The sequence below is a fragment of the Megascapheus bottae genome, chromosome X (genome assembly GCF_031878675.1).
Source record: "Megascapheus bottae isolate mThoBot1 chromosome X, mThoBot2.hap1, whole genome shotgun sequence".
Lineage (NCBI taxonomy): Eukaryota > Metazoa > Chordata > Mammalia > Rodentia > Geomyidae > Megascapheus > Megascapheus bottae.
Window position 1 is genome coordinate 54,191,962 of NC_143547.1, and position 18,649 is coordinate 54,210,610.

Consider the following 18,649-nt stretch of genomic DNA (forward strand, 5'->3'; position numbering starts at 1 on the left):
ATATTTTCATTCTGGTTCTTCACACTGATTAGAATTTTGTGCTTGATATTTACTATGTATCATTTTTATCTACATTCCTTTGTAAGGCTTCTTATCTGTTATTCATTGAAAAACAATCTAAGATTGGAAATTCCTAATCTGACAATTCCAAGCTGAAAATGCTTAATACTCGAAATCTTTGTGTCAACGTGTTTCCACACGTGGAAAATTCTACACTTGATTTTGTTATATGCCATAGTCGACTATGGCAATGTTTACAGGTTATATATGAAAGACAAGTGGGTTTTTATGCTTATACTTTGCTTCCATCCACAAGATAATTCAGTATGTCTCACAAGATAATTCAGCATGTGTTTACAAATATTCCCAAATTAAAAAAAACAAATACACACATTAATCCAAAATGTTAGCCCCTGAATTTTATATAAGAGATATTCAATCTGCACTATGTATTTTGAGTATGGATTAATAGCGAAGTGTGTGTATGTGTGTGTATGTGTGTGTGTGCACATGTGCATGTGTGCTTGAGATCAGACCAGAGCCTTGTACGCCTCAGGCAAGTTCACTGCCATTGTCCAAAACCTATCTAATATTTGGCATTTTTAAACATTTTATATAGTTTTTTTATTATTTTGTTTGTTTCATAGTACCAAAGACTTCTTGTGCTTCACATCCAGTCTTTTCTTTTTGTTTGTTTTTTAGGTAGGATCTCTTGTTAACTTTACTTTATTATTCTAATTGAGGTTTATTTGCTCTCTTTTTTACCTGAGACTTTCTTATTTAATGTATTTGTTTATTGGTCTGTATATTTCTTTCTCAGAAATATTTAGCTGTGCCTTGCAGATTTTAATGTCATTTTCACCTTAATTAAATTATTTGTTCTTTTTAAATTCCACTTTATGCTCCTTTATTTCAATGAGTGTTTCATTTCCAAATGTCTGATTTCCATCATATTCCTATGATTGATTTGTAATTTCTTTCCATGTAATTTTGATTTTCAAGACATTTCCCCCTTTCTGTGTACACGTACACACTTCTTTTTTATAGTGTATACATAAAGCCTGGGATCTTGAATATGTTAGACAAATAATCTACTTCTTAGCTGCATTCCTAACCTGATATGCTTGCTCTTTGTAGACTGAGACCACATCTATGAAAAGTATAGAATATTAAAAAGAAGAAATGCCTATTGTATTCCTATTTTCACACTTGCTGTTATAATTCCTTCCTAGTACTGTGATATTACTTTTTATCATTTATATCTTCATATGAGAACTTATTTTTAGTGATTTTTATGGATATGTCTGTTGGCAATGAAACTTTTCCCTTTCCTTTCCTGTGGGAATCACAGTATCCTTATCTAAATTTCTTTTTTTACTGCAGTACAAGCATTGCTGATGTAGATTATTCTGCAAAGAATAGAATCTTTATTTGTGTAGTTACTCAGAAGCCTGGGTGGTATCAGTCACATCAAAGGACATTAGTTATCAGTTCATGAAAGCGTATATTATGTGATTAAACATACATTATACCTAGTTGAATACAAGATTTATATTTCCAGTAGATTTTTACTTTCCAACATGAATTTTAAAATAATCCAATGGGTAGGAAATTGTGATTAAATATCCATTATTATAACTGAAATTGAAGAGCTTCTGTCTGCATTTTATAATTTAATGTTTAGGATAACATAAAAGCCTGTATGATCTACATTCCCAAGAATGTGGAAAATTCATTATTTCTGTTTCTTTGCCATATAAACAATTAACGACATTTTGTGATTTTCCCTTCATATATGGGTCTAGAGACTGAAGTCAGAAGTTCACTGCTTGCTGCAGAGATGCTCTATCACTTGATTCATTCCTCCAGTCCTTATTGGATTAGTTATTTTTCAGGTAGTGTCTCACATTTTTACCTGAAACTGGCTTCAGAATGGAAACCTCCTAACCTATAGCCTCCACTTAGCTAGGACCATTGACATATATGAACTTCCCTGCTTGTTAGTTCAGATGGAGTTTTGCTAACTTTTTACCCAGGCTGATTTCAAACAGTGTTCCTCTTGATCACTACTTCCACTGTCACTGGGATCACAAGCATGAGCCTTTTCACACAACCTATATTTTAAAATTCTTTACCATTTTTCAAAATGAACAGTTTCTTCTAGACGTTATCTTAATCTGGGATTTATAGTTATCATCTCAGAAGGTAGATTCTAAAGCTTTTATTGCTATCAGTTCTAATTTATAAGACATACAGGTAGTTTTCTTATAGGGTACTTCAATTACAACACAGGTCTTATTCTTCTGAAATTTTTATTGAAATAGAAGAAATCTCTTCACACAGATACAATTAATTTTGTCATTTTCAACCTTCTTTTCATCTCTACTGGAAGTCTGACTAAAAACCATACTGGTGTTCTGCTTTCAGATAAGCAAAATATTGACAGCATTTCTGTTGTGTTATGAAGGTTATTGAATGGACAAACCTTGTTGATGCTTGCTTGAACTAAAAATAATAGAGAAGAAAGGAAAATTAAAAAATGTAACAAGTAATGGTATATAAGAATATCTTACTTTACAGATACCAAGGGCAGAAATTATAGTTGATGGGAAAGATTGGAACTGGGGCCTTAAAAAAATTAGAAACCTAGGTAGAAATATTTCTATCTCTATTTTTCTAGAGACATATACACTTCTATTTCTACTTCTTCTATGTATGGTTGTTTTGTGCTTTACATTTTCTTCAGCTGGGCCTTTTTCTACTTTTATATATGTGTGACATTGACTTTTCCACAGTGCCTGGGATTGCCAATTCTCACTTCATGCAACCAACAGACAAAATGTTTTCTGAATTCTAACTCTAAAATTTCTATGAAAAAAAACCTGATTAGCCCAATTCAAGTTAAGTACAAGATACCCACAATCAAGGTACTGGTTATACAAGGTACAACATAGGACCAGTATAGTAGTTGGTAGTCTATATCTATGGTTACAATACCTGCATATGTAATTAAATATTAATTCTGAATTTTTACTTAGAAAAAAAAATCTCACTATGCCTCATCATTAAGCATATGCATCACCAATGAAGTTGGCTTACTTTCTTCTCTCCCAATATGAGTGTGTTGTTTTGTATTAAACTAAGAAATTACAACTTTGTATTTTTTTTAATTTCCAGCCAGTAACAGCTCTTTCATCAAGTGGACCTATATCTTCTTTTCAGTGTATGACTTTACCAACTCAAAGAGTACTTGAAAGATCAGAACATTTTTCTAGAGAAAGAGTCAGCACTCCAAGGTAATCCTCATTGATAATAAGGTTTATCTAATTACAAGCATAACTTAGCATAGAACACAGAAATAGTTGACTTACATTTTATGGGGTACTTGAAACATATTTCATCCTCAAAATAATTGTGTATTGGTTGGATATAGACAAGAAAACAGTAGATTGCAAAGAAGTAGCCTAGCCAGGCAATTATTTTCAGGAACATTGGGAAAAGGTACTTATGGGGGAGCACGAAGATCAATGTAATATCAGCAAACATAACTATTCCTCCAAATGTTTTCACAAGATTATGTTGTCCTTGTTTTGATAACTTGACAATTATACATAAATACTAGACAATGTTTTCCTTCAGAGAAATTTCGATAGGGAAATATGTTTGCTAACATTTGATGCATGTTTAAGTATATACTAATGCTTACTTTTTTTCTTTTAAGTAATGAAGGAACGGTTTCACCAGAAAGTGATAAAAGAAACAAATCTGAAACAGAATTGTCTGACACAAAAGGTTCTGAAACTTCAGGTGGTTCTTTGGACTTGAAAAGCCTCCAAGAACTAACAATAACTGAAAGTGATACACCTCTTCTGGATTCTGGTTCTGAAAGATGTGTCATTGATTCTGACTCTGATAGAGGCATTAGTTCAGACTATGACATGGAAAAATATTCAAAAGACTCTAGCTCTGTGATTTGGGGAACAGATTCAGATTCAGAAAAAGGCCCCAGATGCTTCGACTCTGCAAAACTTCTGTTAGAAGGGAAAAGCTTCCAGATAGATTCGAGCTTTGTAGAAGTACTCATGAAACCAGAGCAGCCTCTGGTGAGAATTGAAGAGTGCCATGTGGATTCTAGCTCTCTGAGACATTGGATGGATTCAGGTTCAGAAAAATGTTTAGGAGATTCTGACTCTGAAAAATACTTGTTGGACTCTGATAATGAAAAACTGGACAGAGATTCAGGCTCAGAAAAATTCCACATGACACTCCCATCTGAGAAACACTCATTAGAGACAGGAACAAGCCAAGTGACCTTAGAGTCTGTAAAATGTCTGATGGAAGCAGAAGGACTGATCGACAGGGAAAGAGTCTGCAAGAGGCGTCTAACAACCTCAGACACAGAAAGTATTGGAATGGTAACACCCTCTGTGTCTGCAGTGAGTGTGAACGTAAAAGAAAAACCCCAGAAAATTAGTTCTAAGAGATATACCCTAGATTCTGACTCAGAGTTAAGTGGGATAGACTCGGACTCAGAAAAACATGAGCTAGGCTCATCAGCTGTGAAATATCTCATAGGTATTAAACCATTTCAGCTAGGCACTCATTCTGAGAGTCTTTGGAAGGATTCTTGGTCTGAAATTCCAGCACTCAACTTGGACTTTGAAAGCCCAAAGGCCACTGATACTGCTGAACAAATGAGGAAGGCTAGAACTTGCCAAGGTACTGCTAACTTGTCAAGATTACAAATAGGCTTCAAGCCTGATTGTAGAAGAAGCTGGATGGAACCTGAAAGGCAAAAATCGGACTATGAATATATTGGACGCCGAAGTAGATCCAGAAGATCGCAATATCGATCTATAAGACTTCAGGATAGCTCTGAAGAATGCCTGGATGACTTTCAAAGCTACTGGGATAATTTTGAACGGGAGCGATTGGACTCCAGTTCTGAAAAACAGGCATGCATTGAGAAGGAAAAAGACAAAAATGAATCCAAAGGTAAAGAACACCCAAAGGATACAAAGTTTGGAAATGAAGGATTTATTCTGGTTGAAAAAAGAGAGCAACCCATCTTGCAGACTGTAACTGATAAAGAACGGGGAATCTCTCTTGACATAGAAAGACAATCTCGTGAATCAGAAAGTGAAGCACATAGGCTCGGTGCTCGCAAAAAGGCTAATCGTCCTCAAGGTAAGATGTATTGTACGTGGATTTTGAAACCATATTGTTTCACAAACTTAGTAACTAATGACACTGGCAAAATGGCAGTCATTTGGACTGATTTGGGTCTGAGATTATTTTAGCAATAATTCAATGATTAGACACCTTAATCTCAGATTTTCATGTTACTTTGATTTCATAAAAATAACAGTTTCATTGATTGAATATATTGTTAGCTGTATATGTGATAAACTTTTAAGAATTTGAATTAATGACTGTATTTTGCTGAGAATAATCTAAATTCTAGAGTCTTTGCCCAGAGAAAACTCCTGAGGTCTTCTACTGTCACTGAGCTTTACAGGGGAATGTGACAGTCACCTGTACCGAGTGCCCAGGTCCACAGAGGCAACTTGGCAGCCAATACTGCTATCACATAGACAACACTATGCCCATGCCACTGACATTCTAGAACCATTCTCTGAGGATGTATTCATGTCCACATCATCTTACACAGTACACAGAATCTTTCAATTTGCATCTTTCCTCAAATGACTATCATTTTACTTTTAAAATATAAGGTTATTGTTATGATTCAGATTTCATAAATCAAGTAATGGGCAGTACATTTCTCTTTGGACAATGTCATCTCTTCTTTTATTTACCCGTTTCCCCCACTTGTCCCTACCCATAAGTTACATACTTCATTTTCCACCGAGTGTCTACTGAGTAACATACCTCAATTTGTTCAACCTTCCTCCCTCCATTCTATGCACCTCCCACCCTGATCCGTCATCATTATCCTCTCTTGTTAAATGGAGGAAAATTAAATAATTCTTAGGAAAATAAATAACTATTCTGGCCTAACCCATCATTCTGGAGTAGGTAACTCGAGATTGTTCATGATTTTTCTTATAGTTACTGACCTCGTGATATTCTACATTAGGAAAAGCAATGGTATTTTTGTCCTTGCTAGAAAAAGGAGGAAACTGAATTTTAATCAGAAAACTTTCCCAGTATGACCAAGGATAAACACCATATTTTTGTTGAGTTTATTTGAATTTCAATACTATCAATTGGATAGGAATTGTTCGGTTTGTCGATTATTAGTAGTATGAATCATTTATTACTATATGAAAAAATCCCAAAGTAGAAAATATAAAATATAAAAATACCCTAACTTCTTTTATACATTGTTCACTATTTTGTGTTGAAGATAAAAACAGTAAGGCTAAATGCAATTTTTAAAATTCTAGAATTAAAATAGAAGGCTATAGATGAAATAAAAGTTCTCAATCACCTATAAGTCTTTTTTACAAAATAGCCATTTAAGTTTCCCTCATTTGTCATAATCATTAGAAACCTTGGGCTCCCATCGCAGAGATTTGCAATAGAGCAAAACCTTGATACAAAAGGCCATATAGTAGGACGCTAAATGAAAGGATCTCTAGGATATAGAAACATAAGCCATATAATGAATGATTGTTGTCCTTAAGGTACTATGTTATCTCTCATCTCTTTTGCTGTCCCTTGGTTATCTCATATTGTTACAATACCTCACTTTGTTACCTGATATAGTGGATATATTTGTATTTGGTTATTTGTAATTGGATAGGGAAGAGGGGAAAACAAGATGAGGGGTGGGGGTAGGGGGAGGGAAATGGGGACCAAGACATGTGAAAGGGTATCAATGCATGGGAATTAATGCACCATCTATCTGGCAAATATCATGTAAACCTTCTATTAATTACAATAATAAATATATGAAAAATAGCCATTGAAGCTAGATGCTGGTAGTTAATGCCTGTAATCCTAGCTACATAGGAGGATTAGGTCTAAGGATCATTGTTCTAAGCCAATCCTAGAAGGAAAATCCATCATACCCTTAACTCCAATTACTCACTAGAAAACCAGAAGTGTATTGTAGCTCAAGTAGTAAGTGCTAGCCTTGCACAAAAGAGCTCAGGGATAGTGCTCAGGCCCAGCGTCCAAGTCCCAAACATGAAAAAAATACCTATTGATGCAGCTGAAACTTCCTTTATCATTAATGAATAGAAATGTATATAACAAATATAAAAGATCTCTTTGTACTATTCATCTCTTTACTACTATATAAGTAATGTAAATTTCTTAGTCAGATTTCACTCTTTGTGTCCCTTCTCTATGCTAATAGTAAAGAGTTATAAAGAAATCAGCCTTGCTGCATCTACAATACCCAAATTTCAGTCTATTTACTCCTGTGACTAGGGACTATAAGTGAATTCTTGTTGTTCAATTTTAGAATTTGAGACAAATTTTTGGAGTTAACTGATTATAGGTTTAAATTTCATATAAGGCAAACCTGCTACCAACATGTCTTAATGCAGAGACAGTATGCACTCTTTCTATAATGTTATTTTTCTAGGACTGGAAAGTAATTGAATCCATTTGATGTTTCTAGGTTTTTGGAGGCCTCTTTCAATGCCTCTTCCACTTCCCCAAAGGAAAAAAACGGAACAATATATCATACCACAACGAGATACCAGAGGTGAGTAATATTCAGGAGAAATTGCCTCAGAATTTACTTTTACTTAAGAATTTAATCAGAGCCTCTTTCAATATTTAGAAAAATAGTCAGAATTTATTGTGTCAGAAATGTTCCAAAATCTTATTGAGATGTCATCATTCCCTAGAACTCATAAGACTCAGTATGCCATTGTTATCTGGACTGTTTACTACAAATCAACATCAGCAAAAAGAAAAGGTTCATAGAGTAAAGTCTAGAATAAACTAGGTAAAAGGTTCCAAAGAGTCCCAACATAATATATTCGTCAGGTAGTAGGTGCATTATTTCTAGCACATTGATACCCCTTCTCATGTTTTTGTCCTCATTTCCCTCCCCCACTCCCTCTATATAGTCTATTCTTTTTCCCTATTAATTTATCATATTTAAGTCTATTATCTGCTATGTTCTAGCTTTGAGTTTAAGTTGAATCTTTTTCCCTTTTAAAAAAATGTAATTCAGATGAGGGAAACCATTAACCTATGTTCGAGTCTGGCTTACTTCACTTAATATAATTTTTTTCTAAGTCTTTCAATTTCCTTACAAATGGGGCAATATCATTTTTTTCTGACTGCAGCATAGTATTCCATTGTGTATAAATACCATATCTTGTTGATCTACTCATCAACTACGGGACATCTGGGTTGGTTCCATATCTTTTTTATGGTAAATAGTACTGCAATGAACATCGTTGTACTAGTGGATTTAGTATGTCCTTGTTTCTGGACGATTGGGTAAATGCCAAGTAGTGGAATTGCTGGGTAATAGGGGAGTTCTATGTTTAGTCTTTTGAGGAACTGCCATACTGCTTTCCATAGTGGTTGAACGAGTTTACACTCCCACCAACTGTGTAGTAATGATCCCTCCTGTCCACATCCCCTCCAGCATCTGTTGTTATTATATTTATTGATCCTGGCCATGCTAACTGGAGTGAGATGGAATCTTAAAGTTGTTTTAATTTGCATTTCTTTTATGATAAGAGATGTTGAGCATTTCTTCATGTGTCTATAGGCCATTCTTATTTCTTCTTCAGAGAAGACTCTCTTTACGTCTTTGGCCCATCTTCTAGTAGGATGGTTGCTTCTTTGGAGATTAGTTTTGGGGTGATTCAATTTTTTGAGCTGTTGATATATTTTAGATATGAGGCCTTTGTCTTGGGCTCTCCTAGCAGAGAATTACAATAGAACAAAATCTAGATAAATAAGACCATATAGTATGACGCTAAATGTAAGGACCTCCAGAATAAAGAAACGAAAGCCATGTAATGAGTGATTGTTGTCCTTAACATACTTTGTTATCTCTCATCCCTTTTACTGTCCCTTGGTTATCTCATATTGTTACAATATTTCACGTTTTTATCTCATATATTTTATATATGCTTAATTGGTTATTTGAAATAGGAGAGGGTAGGGGGGAAATCAAGTTGTGTAGGGGGAGGGGGGATGGAAATGGGGACCATGACATGAGAAAGGGTATCAATATTTGTGAAGTAATGTACCTTCTATCTGGTGAATATAATGTAACCCTTCTATTAATTACAATAAAAATATATGAGAAAAAATGTAATTCAAAGCCAGGCGTGGAAGCTCACACCTGTAATCCTAGCTACTCAGGAGGCTGAAATCTGAGAAACAAGATTCAAAACCAGCCTAGGTACAAAAGGACCTGAGAATCTTATCTCCAATTAACCTCTAGAAAACAGGAAGTAGAGCTTGGCTCAAAGGTAGGGCGGTAGCCTGGAGGTGAATAGTTCAGGGACAGCACCCAGGCTGAGTTCTATCCCCATGACCCACAAAAAAAAAGTACAATTCAAAAAAATATATAAGGTTGACTTATTGATTTGACATCTTTGTAAGAAAAGCATTGACAGGTATAAATTTACCTCTGATCTTCTAAATACCATATCTTGTGATTTCATTTACATTTGATTCAAATTATTTTCAAACTTCTATTACTTGGCCAGTTGGTTGTTAAAGAAAGTGTTGATAGCTGAATGTAGTGGTACAGGCTTGTGATCTCAGATCTAGAAAGCTGAGTTCCAGGCTAGTTGGGGCTGTATAACAAGACTGTTAGGGTTTGCTTGTTAGTGCTGTTCTGCCCATTATTGAGTATGAAATAATGAAGTACACAATTCTTATTGCTATCTTGCACATCCCTCCATTCATTTCTATCCAGTTGCATTTTGCATATTTTTATTATTTTGTTAAGTGTGTAACTATTTTAATTCTGCTACTTTCCTGGTAGTTTAACACTTTCATAAATATCTTCTCCAATTTACTGTAATGCTTATTTTATGATTTATGTTTTTTTATTAGTTTTCTATGATTTGTCTCTCCTTAATTACTTCAATTTTTTCTCTTTTCTGATATTCTCTATTTGGAAGAGACATTGCCGCCTTATCTTTTTTCTGCTGCTTTAACTATGGGGCTTTTCAAAGGTAAATCCAACATATGATTACTTTCAAAATTCCCACAATTCTAATTTTCTGTTCCTATATAGATTATAGGTTCTTTCTTCTTTGCATACATCACTATTTTGAGTTGGAATCAGAATACTTTAGATAGGTAAGGTGTTGTGACAACTCTATTGAGAATAAGGCAGAGCACCATGACAGAGAGAACAGTGTGGAGAAGAGCTTCTCATTTCCTGATATCTGGGAAGCAGAGAGAGCCATTGGAAAGGTTGCAGGGTAAGATGTACCCTACAAAAGCAAACCCTCAGTAACCTACTTCCTCCATGCAACCGCTAATCCCCTAGTTTTTATCACTACTTAATAATTACATCAAATTTTGATTTCTCTAAAGGATGAATCAATGATGACAGTGCAGCCCTCATTTTAATTGCTTCTAGAAATGCTCTCACAGAGCACACATTTTGTTTAATAATTTCCTAGAAATCATTTAATCCCCAAAATTGACAATAAAGGCAAGCCACAACATTCCCTCATTCTGGAGCTTGTTGCTCCTCTGCTTATTTGTTTTGTGGCTGGTTAAATTAATTTAAAGATGTCTGTTTTGCTCCCAAAGTATCAAGCCTGTGATTTTTCTCCTCAGGGAGTCACAGCTTTGTGGTTACATACAGTGACTTTGGGGTTAACAGTAGGTTTGGTAGGATTTCTCCATCTTTTGTCCCTGACTGCCTCCAATTATAAGACTCTACTAACTGAACAAAAAAGAATTTAAGAGTAGATGTTGTAGCTCATGTTTAGTATTTTTGGGAAACTGATAGTTACTCCTCCCAAATGTCTAGTTCCCTGGTTCTCTCCATCAACAAGCTAGCCTAGAAATTAGCTTTGATCTTTATACACTCAATTGCCATTCGCCATCATCCCCACTGCTTTGAGGGAATTCATGTCAATCCTGTTCTGCTCCTATAAAAAAAAATTCTTTAGACTTGATTTATAAACATCCTGAATTAATTACCCCATACTACAAGTTCTCAGAAGTCTAAGATGAATGTACTGGCAAGGTTGGTGTGTGGCAAGAGCTTGATCTCTGTTTATATAGACAAGAAACACCTTCAGTGCTGCATGCAAAAGAACATAGAACAGAGAAAAATGGACCTACCTAGTTCTCCATAGAACTTTTATGTGATAAACCCTTCAGAACCTGCCCACACCAACAGAATCTCCCTACTGATTACATTAGGGATTCATTTCCAATATGAATATTGGAGGGGACAAAACATTAAAAGTAGAGCAACGCTTTTAGCCTTCTGTTCTATTGCAAATGAAGTCAGTTTCTTTGAAAAGATATTAGGAGCTATTTTATGGTCTGCTGATCTCCCCAAGAATGTTATCTCATATAGGGCTTTGGACTTAGGGATGAGATACTGGTATATTCCTCTAGAAATGGCGTGACTACTTTAGGAATTGAGTTCTCACTAGTGAGGGTAGCTTGATGTCTCACTGGATTGCTTCTCTTAACATAGAAATAATGCACTATGAACTGGGACAAAGGAAAATTGGCCTTTTGTATTCTAAATATCACAGTTGCCAAATTAATACCTCTAAAATATGAAGAGTCTATACTATCAATCGTATTGAGTCTACTCTATGAATAGAGTCTATAGTATCAATGAACAGTATAGACCAGAAGAGAAGCGAAATCTTTTGCCTGCAAACTTCTGAAATTTGATCTGATGAATAGCTAAGTAGGAAAAAATTTAAAAAATGATATCCTTAGTCTACAGACAATAAAATTCTTAAAGCTGAAACTTTAGAAAGTCTCCAAAGTTTGTGGGGCCATGATTTTGGCCTAGTGGTAAAGTGTTTCCCTCGCATGCAACAATGACCCAGGTTTGATTCTTAAGTACCACATACATATAAAATGCCAGGAGTGGTGCTATGGTTCAGTGGTAGAGCTCTAGCTTTGAGAAACCCCATGGGCGGTACTCAGGCCCTGAGTTCAAGACCCAGGACTGGAAAAAAAAATCTTCCTGCTATCCAGTGGCTCACTTGAAGCCTCTTGGGGTGCCATTTATGAGTGCCTGTCTCTCAGGCATCTTCAATTAGTGTTTAGCATTGTGAGGGAAGAGGTGACATTGTCTGAAAAGAAATGTACTGTAACCCCTCTGTACATAATGTTCAGGGGGTGGGAATGTGGCTTAGTGGTAGAGTGCTTGCCTAGCATGCATGAGACCCTGGGTTTTAGTACTCAGAATCACATAAGCAGAAAAAGCTGTAAGTGGTGCTGTGGCTCAAGTGTTGGAGCACTAGCCTTGAGCAAAAGAAGCTCAGGGACCAGTGCCTAGGTCTCAAGTTTAAGCTCCAGGACTGGCAAAAAAAGAAAAAAGTCTCCCCAGTTTTTATATGTTCTTGGCTATATCTGTATAGAATGGAAGTTTCCACCTACCGAATTATGAGGAAGAAAAGGAAATAAAATCTTTTCTCTGCTAACATATACTCTGTTTTATTATTGAATTTGAATAGATTTTATAAGAAATGTTTCTTCATTTTGTGCATGTCCTATATAGTACTTTCTGAGATGTTTAATGGATTCTTTAAAATAATTTACCTAAGTTTCATTGGTCAATGAGTTCATTGAGCCCTTACACTATCATTCATACCAAAATTCAACATCTCCATGGTTTTTACTGGAGGCTGATCATATAGGTATACTGTGTCTAGCACCGACAGAAATTCTAAGCTTTCAGGAGGAAAGAATATGTTTACTATCAAACATTTTGTACTTATGTACAATCAATCACTTATGAGTTCTGGGAATGTTGAGTGTCCTCTCCAAACTCAATCTAGGTATCTGCCAGCTTTTCCTGGGGATTGAACTCAGGGCCTGAGCATGTCCTTGGACTTTGTCAAGGCAAGTGCTCTACTACTTGAGCCACAGCAGCACTTCTGGCTTTTTCTGTGTATGTGGTACCAAGGAATCAAACCCAGAGCTTCCTGCATCCTAGGCAAGCATTCTACCACTGGGCCACACATCCAGCTTTAGGAAATTTTTTTAAGTATAGCATTCTTTTTTTTTTAATTTTCTTTTTTTTTATTGTAATTAGTAAAAGGGTTACATGATATTTGCCAGATAGAAGGTGCATTAATTCACATACATTGATACCCTTTCACATGTCTTGGTACCCGTTTCCCTCCCCCCACACACCCCCCACCCGTCTTGGTTTTCCCCCCTTCCCTATCAAATTTCAAATATCCAAATACAAATAAGTTCAATATATCAGATAACAAAGTGAGATACTATACCTATATGAGATAACCAAGCATTCTTAAAGATGAGGAATTAGTTATATTGTGTGCACTATGCTGCCTGGTGCTTTTGTGGAGAAAATTAGTAGTTAGGCTTCACACATAACGAATCTCAATTTATAATCTAATTATGATAAGACAGTGTAATAATAGAATGAACACATTACAAGTACCATATGTATCCTCTGGGATATTCTATCATTGAAAACACACCTAAAATATAATATATGTTAGTTAGACAACACAAGTTGTCTGGATCCCCACTGTAGTCACCACCATGGGATATTCTGTTTTAGGGCTTCCAGTCTACTTCAATGCACATACTTCAGTTCTCCATTTCAAAAGTATTACCTAAAGGCTATTAGTTCCAATTGTTTTTTTTTGTTGTTGTTGTTTTGCTTTATTTTGCTTGTCCATGACACCAATTCATCCTACTTAGGAGCATAGATGACTCCTGGAAGGCTTTCTTGTTGTTGATGGTGGTGGTGGTGGTGTTGTTGTTGGTGGTGGTGGTGTGTGTGTGTGTTTGTGCATGTACATGTGCACACACACTCATGTGCACATGCACATACACTCCCAGGTGTGTATAAAAATCAGGAGCTGGGTTCAACCCCTGGTATCTCATTATCAGGGTTGTCAGGTGTGATCTTGTGCACAGCAGTCCATTTGAATTCAAATGGCTCTTAGCAGCTTGAAAACTCAGCATGGAAAGTTTTCCTTCACAAAGAGGAAAAATTTCCAGAAATGGTTTCCAGAAAATAAAGATCATTAATCCTCTACACAGTTATCCCTATAGTCATGTGTCACATCTGGCTTTATTCTCTCTAGTCTTGTGAAATAAGTATACCCCGTCTCAAAACATTTACATTTCATTTTCAGCTACATTCCTCTTTACCCAGATCTCCTTGCTGAGTTGTATGCAAAAAGGACAAAAACATTTTATTGACATATATTTTATACAACTTAACCAGTAAGACACAATTATTTTTTAATTCAAAATAGCTTTATATAATCTTTCACCCTTCTTATCCTGATCTTTTCCAGGGATAGCTTTATTGAACAATCAAATGTATGTATTAAGATTGTCAAGGCTAGAATAAAAGTAAAGAAAAGCAGACTATTAGGTTTTAATAGTGAATTAAAACTAACCTGGAAAGCTGAACATAAGGCAACAGCAATAGCACATCTCCCTTAGGTCTTACTCCCTGCTATGTATACCCTGCTCCTAATTATATTCTTTATAGAAATTAGAAGTTAGGAATGTAATGTGTCTGTATCAGAAATACAGAGGTCTTAGCTATCATATTTACAAATAGGGTCATCAGAAAACAAATTTCTTTCCTTTGGTCATTTGTTTATTTTTCCAGATAATCTAGCTATCATCCATGGTATTTATTTAGTTTGTGATTACACAGATGTTATTTTTTTTAATCAGAGTAATTTGAAAATATTTCTGCTTAGCACTACTTGTGAAAGTAGTACTGAAGGAGTTCACAGCAGACTTACTGGGATTTCAACTTAGAGTCAGGTACAGGTAATACAAGTGTGTAAAAATTCAAATTAAGAAAATAAAGCCAGTGGCTTTCTCTTAGCAAAAGTGAATTTAACACACTGTAGAGCCATATAACTATTACAAGACAAAGATACAAATAAAAATTTCTAAGTTCAAATGGATGGACCTCTTCAAAATACATATATCAGATAGAAAAATTATCAAGCATTATATGTCAAATGCCAGATATAACATCTGACCATTTGTAAGTAAAAATTCTTTCCCTTTCCCAAGTCTAATTTAATATGCAAAAATAATAGAAAATGACCACTTATTTAAAATACTTCTATTTCCAATGCTGAAAGTATTTGCATTTTAAACCTTATCAGTGACACCACAAAACAAGTTTGTGTTCCAGTAACAAAACTATGCTTCCAGCTTTTTTTTTTTTGCAAGTCCTGGGCCTGAGCTCAGAGCATGAACCCTGTCCTTGGACTTGACCCTCAGCACCACTTCCGGCTTTTTTCTATGTATGTGGTACCAAGGAATTGAACCCGGGTCTTCGTGCATGGTAGGCAAGCACTCTACCACTAGGCCAAACTCCCGGCCTCCTGCTTCCAGCTTTTTGATGATAATGGGCAAGCTAGTTTAGAACACTGATCCTCATATCTCAGTCACTTGAGTAGCTAGGATTACAGGCATGAACCATTGACACATATGGCACATAGTACCACTGACACATTTGGCACATAGTAGCCGTATTTTTTTTAAAAAAAGAAAAATAATTTTACTACTCTTGAACCTTCACTCAAATCTACAGCTATGATTTCGAATTTGCAGGACTGATGTTACAAATCCAGATAGATCCTTGCTGAAATGCAAGAGGAACAGAGATGTAACAGTAGCAGAATGAAGAAATGGCTAATGTATTATTTCATTCATGTTACCACACTGAAATATTTGAAGCATACTAACTTGTAATGAAAAGTATATTTCGCACATCTTTTTTAAGTCTAATGTTGAAGGGACACATATGGTGATGATATTTTTGTGGGCAGAGTCACCTGGAAAAAAAGATAAGGAACAAAGGAGAAAATGTATATTCAACTCTGTCTCTCTCTCACTTTTTTAAATAAAGCTACTAGAATTCGAGCCAGCAAGATCCACCTTGATAACTTTGTATCATATTAATCACTTCCCAAAGTTTCCACCCTCCTATCTTCCAATCAGTATTGAATTCCAGCACAGGAATCCAGGGGAGTTTGCTATAGTGAAATATATCCAGATCATAGCAACTGGAATTTAAGAGGCTCTATTGCTTGTTGCTCTACCAAAACCTGAGATACAGAAACAAGATGAAGGAAATGGATTAATTCATGGTCCTGAAGAAAATATTAATCTTCAGGAGTCTCAGAGGTGTAAAAGGCTCTTTTTTAGATGATTCAGTGAGGCAGTAAACAGTAAATCCCTATGCTAGGTGGGGTCTTTCTGGGGCACTGTTTTCTTAAAAGTTTATCAGGACTTAGGGCTTCAAACTGCTGGTATCAGCATCAGTGATTTCTGGGGTTTATTATTAGAATTACTATTATTTATTATTATTCCCTTTTAGTAGTTACACAAAAAGCTGCCATTTTATGATCTTTAAGTAGTTGTACAAGGGACATATCATTTAACAAAGCAGTATATGAATACAATGCTTTTTGATCTCTGTCATTCTCTTCAACACTATCATCCCCCTTTGACCCACCCTTTCCATTTCTTAATGTTGTGGTATATACAATAAGTTCCTCACTGAGTTCTCCTCCACTACCCTCCTTCAGTGTCTGTCAGTCTCCCATTACCCAGAACCACTCATCTCCCCCACTCACCCCAGCACAATTACCCAAGTATCCAATTCCTGGCATTTATTTTGTTGAGCTTATTTTAGTCTTCCTAAAAATGTACTGTTTGAGCTCCCCATAATATCTATTTATAATTTATTTTCAGCTGTTTGCATACCATCCAGCAAGGTTTCTTATAGATTCATAATCACATTCTATCTAGCACTAATGAAAGAAAGCATGCAGCCTTTGTGTCTCTGGGTCTGAGCTACTTCACTTAATATAAGTCCATGTCTTTCCATTCCCCTTAAATGATATCATTTATAAGAAAATATTCTTCTAGGGGCCGGGAGTTTGAGTGCTTCCCTAGCATGTACGAAAACCCAGGTTCGATTCCTTGGTACCACATACATAGAAAAAAAGCCAGAAGTGGTGCTGAGGCTCAAGTGGTAGAGCTCTAGTATTGAGAAAGTCCAAGGACAGTGCTCAGGCGCTGAGCTCAAGCCCAGGACTGGCAAAAAAAAAGAAAAAAAGAAAATATTCTTCTAATGGATGAGTAAAATTCCATTGTGTATATATAAATCACTTTTTCTTAATCAATTAATTCCTTGAGGGGCATGGGATAAGTCTACATTTTGGCTTTAGTAAATAGCATGTATTTTAAAATTGAAAGCACCAGTTGGAGGCTGGTAATCCTAGCTACTCTGCAGGGTGAGATTATATAAATGTGCTTTGAACCCATCCCAAGCAGGAAAGTCCATGAAACTCTTCATCTCCAATTAATCACCAAAAACAGATGGACACAGAGATGTGGATCAAGTGGTACAGTAAGTACTAGCCTTGAACAATAAAGCTCAAGGACAGCGCCCAGGCATTGAGTTCAACCCCTAGGACTAGCACCTTGATGAGTGCTTCAGTCTCAGGTTTATTTTCTTCATCCTATATAATGAAGCTTGAATTTAGACAAATCAGAGTGGAGTATCAAAGTCCAAATAAGTGCTTTTTTTCTGGCAGCTTGTTTCACTGCTCTGTCAGCCAATTTCCTTTATCTTGATGGGAGTTAGTCTGTTTTTGCCCTGAGCAGTACATAGTAGCTACTTTGGTGGGTAAAGCAATTGCCTGAAATAGAACCCGTATTCCATTGGATGTTTGATTTTTTGTGCCTTTGTTAGTGATCTTTCTTTACAAATAATTCCATTTCCATGCATTGTCATAATGACATATATTGAGTCAGAATGGATGTTTCCTTGTTATGCTGTGACAATTGCAAAGCTCTAGTGAATGCAGAAAATCAGCCTTTTTTGTAGATGTGTCAACTGGGAGGATGTACAATTCTATATCTTTATTCAGTATTAACACAGTATATCTACCTTAGTATTGTGCTTATTCTATGAAGCTACTCCTGTTAATGAATAGCTACCAGTTGTAAGCTATCAATTGCTGATCTTACAAATCCAGCCTGCTTGCACAGGCTGCATTGAGAATTTCTAAGCAGTTAGGTTACATATCAGACTCAGTTTCTGTTACTGGAGGCAAAGTACCTGATTTATAACTGTAGTAATTTGCAAGAAATTTAAATTCTCTACCATAGTAGCCCAATACTTGACACTCTTCATACCAAAAATACCAATATTTTTTGTTCTAATAAAGACACTGTTGGATGAATTACAAACAAAATAGAGTGCCACAAATAAACTTCACTATATTATATTGGAAAATATCATAAATGGCTGAAATTATTTAAAGGTAGGGTAGCCTTCAATATGCATGCCCTAATTTTTTTGAGTAATAGGGATAGGGAAACATTTTCCTGCCAATGGTTATTTAGAAGGCATATCAAATTATCAAATAGAGACAGGTCATATGTATAGAGTATATATTTCTGTCCCATCATGCATCATGATTTCATGGCCTTTAATTACCTTGCT

At 35.7% G+C, this 18,649-nt stretch overlaps 1 protein-coding gene across 1 annotated transcript in view; it reads left to right on the forward strand.

Moving 5' to 3' along the window:
* Positions 1 to 18,649, forward strand: part of LOC150041105 (uncharacterized) — a 324,318-nt gene that overhangs the window by 188,184 nt on the left and 117,485 nt on the right. The window contains exons 11-13 of the mRNA XM_090327132.1: positions 3,178 to 3,296; positions 3,722 to 5,187; positions 7,595 to 7,681. Of these exons, the coding sequence (XP_090183258.1) occupies positions 3,178 to 3,296; positions 3,722 to 5,187; positions 7,595 to 7,681 (1,672 nt within the window). The remainder of the gene's footprint in view (positions 1 to 3,177; positions 3,297 to 3,721; positions 5,188 to 7,594; positions 7,682 to 18,649) is intronic.